The sequence below is a fragment of the Leptopilina boulardi genome, unplaced genomic scaffold (genome assembly GCF_019393585.1).
Source record: "Leptopilina boulardi isolate dan_hultmark-lab unplaced genomic scaffold, ZJU_Lbou_2.1 LbouV2_292, whole genome shotgun sequence".
NCBI lineage: Eukaryota > Metazoa > Arthropoda > Insecta > Hymenoptera > Figitidae > Leptopilina > Leptopilina boulardi.
Window position 1 is genome coordinate 746,307 of NW_026137854.1, and position 3,609 is coordinate 749,915.

The window sequence follows — 3,609 nt, forward strand, 5'->3', positions numbered from 1 at the left end:
TCTGGGATGCGCGAGCAGTGTAGCATGAGCTAGAGTATTTTTGCTCTCCTCAAATGCTTTCTCAGCTGACGGTGTCCATTTTACAGGAACTTTCCCCTTGACATTTCCTTGTAAAAGTTCGTTCAATGGTGCTTGCGTTTTTGCCGCATTAGGTATGAATCGCCTATAGAAATTCAACATACCTAAATACTGACGCAATTGTTTCACAGTCTCTGGTCGAGGATATGCTTTAATTGCTTCAACCTTTTCCGGTAAAGGTTGAGTACCACTACCACTGACCAGGTATCCTAAGAACTTCACTTCACTTTGTCCAAAAATACACTTCGACGGATTGATAATTACACCATATTCCCGTAAACGCGCGAAGAGTATTTTTAAATGTTCTTTATGCTCCTTTTTCGAATCTGACGCAATTAAAATGTCGTCAATATATGCGAAACAAAAATCCAAAGCGCGGAAAACCTCATCTATGAATCGCTGAAACGTTTGAGCCGCGTTCCGTAACCCAAACGTCATAAGAGGGAATTCAAACAATCCAAACGGCGTTATAATGGCTGTTTTACAAATGTCCTCCTCGGCAACCGGAATTTGGTGAAATGCCTTTATAAGGTCAATTACTGAAAATATTGTTTTTCCAGCAAGATTGTTAGAAAAATCTTGTATATGTCGCACTGGATAACGGTCGGGTTCTGTTATTGCATTCAGGCCACGGTAGTCTCCACATGGTCTCCACTCTTCCCCGGGCTTTGGGACCATGTGTAGTGGCGATGACCATTTTGCTTTCGATGCCCTCGCGTAACCGAGCTTTACGTACATGTCAAATTCCTTTTTCGCGGCCCGCTGACGGTCTGGAGCTAAACGACGCGGTTTGTTCACCACGGGAGGTCCATCTCGCGTTTTAATATGATGGACGGTATCGTGCTTCACGGTAGCTCTACCGTCTGGTCTCGTTATCTCCGGAAATTCCGACAATAATTCATGATACACGGTAGATCCTGAGATCACTTTTACACACTTCTCCATTTACCGCCGTTCCTATCGCCGCGATTTTCGTCAAAGAGTCTATCAATTTTCGATTTTTAACATCTACCAACAAGTCGTAGTATGCTAAGCAATCGACACCAATGATTGGCTTTAGTTACGTCCGCGACCACGAATCTCCACGGAAAGTCTCGTCGAAGCACCAAATTTAGCGTAATATTAGTGGTGCCGTCCGTCGCGATTGTTGACCCGTTTGCCGCGGAAAGTTCGTAAGATGACTTTTCTCGTGGTTGACGGAGTAACGCGCGAGGAAATACGCACAAATCTGCACCAGTATCCACTAAAAACTGTATATTTGACTCTGAATCACTGATAAAAATACGGCGCGATGTTGTAGGGCCAAGGTCGTCTGTCGCCATTAACGACTGCCCATCTCGTTTCCCGCGCTAAACGTACACGGTCTCAAACACTTTGTCGCCTTTTCACGAAAACGACTATGATACCAGCACACACCATTTGATGCACTTCTTCCGCGAGATTGTGAACGTCCCCGAGAATGTGATCTACCTGGATGTCCCGATCGGTTATTGTCAACTTTCATTTGTAACTCTGCAATCTGAAGTTTCATCGCCCCCATATTTGCTGTCATCGTGGCTACTACTTGATCAAATTTTTGTAAAATTATATCAACTGAAGCAGTGTTTATGGATGCTTCTGCAACAGCTGGACGACTTCGAGCATTGACTTCAATAATTGAATCTGCTAATTCCGCGATCTTTTCCAAGGGAAGCTCTTGTTGGGCGGCCAAAATTGCTTGCGCGCTATTCGGAAGGCGATGCATCCACAGCGTTCGTAACATCGCGTCCGGTACAGTAGTACCCGCGAGAGTTTGGAGATGACGTAAAAACTGCGAAGGTTTTCTGTCGCCCATTTCTTCCAATTCTAATAACCGCCTAGTTTTTTCTTCTTGAGATGCACTTAACCGCATGAGTATTTGCGCTTTTAATATAGTATATGGATTATTGGGAGGAGTAGAAACAATTACATCACGCACTTCTAATGCAACCTTTGGGTCCAACGCGTTCGCGACACATGTATATCTGTCACTTTCATTTGTCAATTGCAATCCTCTAAAACGCTGTTCCACCAATGAGAACCACAATTCAGGATCAGCGAACAGAAAAGCCGGGAGCATCTCGTTTAAATTTGCGTTTTGTACAGCGGGATGGAAAACATCACCATTATCATTTTCGTTCACCATCTTGCTCCAACACGATTAAAAAATTAAAAAATATGCACAAATCACACGTTACTTAACGTAATAAGCAATAGATCACGTCGGGGTCACCACTTTGGTGATCGGTTGCAAAAACAAATAATTGAAATCCAAATACTGGATGAATTTTATTTTTATTCAATATGTATATGTGTTGAGAGAAGAGGTTGTGTTCAGGACGAAAGCTCAGAAGGTACTGACTAAATTGTAATTAGGAAGGGATACATTTAGGTGTAAAAATGAGTCATGTACTGTAGGTACGCCTAATAGGTTTGCAAGTCTAGACTTGCATAAATTGGGAAAAACAAAGTAATAAAAACGGCAGATGTGAAAAGGGTCTACAGCATTTACCTGAACTCTGAATACTCTGAATTTTGTTTATTTAACATAATAAGCCTAAAGAGTAAACATTATTAAATGTGTGTGTGTGTTGTATAAATGTTTGTGTGCTATCTAATATATTTGTTATTTTTTATTTAACAATTTTTTATTTGCAATACGAGTATTAGAAAATATTTGTGTAAGTGTGGGTAGGTGTTTAAAATAGTGGCCACAACTTGTTTATTCTTTATCATTTTAAAAAAAAAGATAATGTGTTGTTATAAATAAAATTATAAATATTTTCATTAGATTTAACCTGAAGATGATGACGAACCAAGTCATCGCAACGTCGTTTCTTGTTTTGTGACAATAAACAATATTAATAACATACAATTTTTATGTTATTTTATTCCTTCCAAGGAATTTGGAATTGGAATCGTTAAAATCTAATAATTACAAATATAACATTTAAAAAAATATTTTTTCAAATTTAAATAATTTTTTATTTTGCGTTAAAAAGTCATAAAACCTGAAGGACCCTCGAAAGGACCCTTCTATTGGAAGAAGGGAATATATACAAAAGGTAAATTGTAGTGGGTAAAAGTAAATAAGAGGTTTGAATGGAATAAAAAAAATTGTCCTGAGGATTTCAACTCAGATTTCAAATACATATTTAAAATTTTCATAGAAATTAACTATTCAATTTTTTAATTTTTAACTATTTATAGAATTTTTTGTATGTCTAGAATCTTGAAAACTTGAATCTTCCAAATATCTTATTTTCATATGTCAGAATTAGTCAGCAGCATCACAAAACATCAAATTAGTCTCAAAACGTCAGGATTTCTGACGTTTTGAGACTGATTTCTAATTTTATTTTTAGCAGGGAGGGGAATTTTAGGAAATCATTAATATCTAATATTCGATTTAGGTAAGTACCAATCAATAATTTTCATAATCAACTATTGAATCGCTGATGTCGAGCTTAGTACATTCAAACTTAACCTCAAATTTAATTTTCGTTCGAAAAA

At 38.0% G+C, this 3,609-nt stretch overlaps 1 protein-coding gene across 1 annotated transcript; it reads right to left on the reverse strand.

Annotated features, from left to right (window-relative positions):
* Nucleotides 1-1,399: 1,399 nt before the first annotated feature.
* LOC127282272 (uncharacterized) lies at nucleotides 1,400-2,242 on the reverse strand. Its single transcript, XM_051306447.1, has one exon. It carries the CDS (start codon nucleotides 2,240-2,242, stop codon nucleotides 1,400-1,402), a length of 843 nt encoding a protein of 280 aa, XP_051162404.1.
* Between the last annotated feature and the right edge of the window lie 1,367 nt (nucleotides 2,243-3,609).

Bases quoted from the DNA above. Each gene is read 5' to 3' on its own strand.
- LOC127282272 (XM_051306447.1), bottom strand. From the start codon at position 2,242: ATGGTGAACGAAAATGATAATGGTGATGTTTTCCATCCCGCTGTACAA.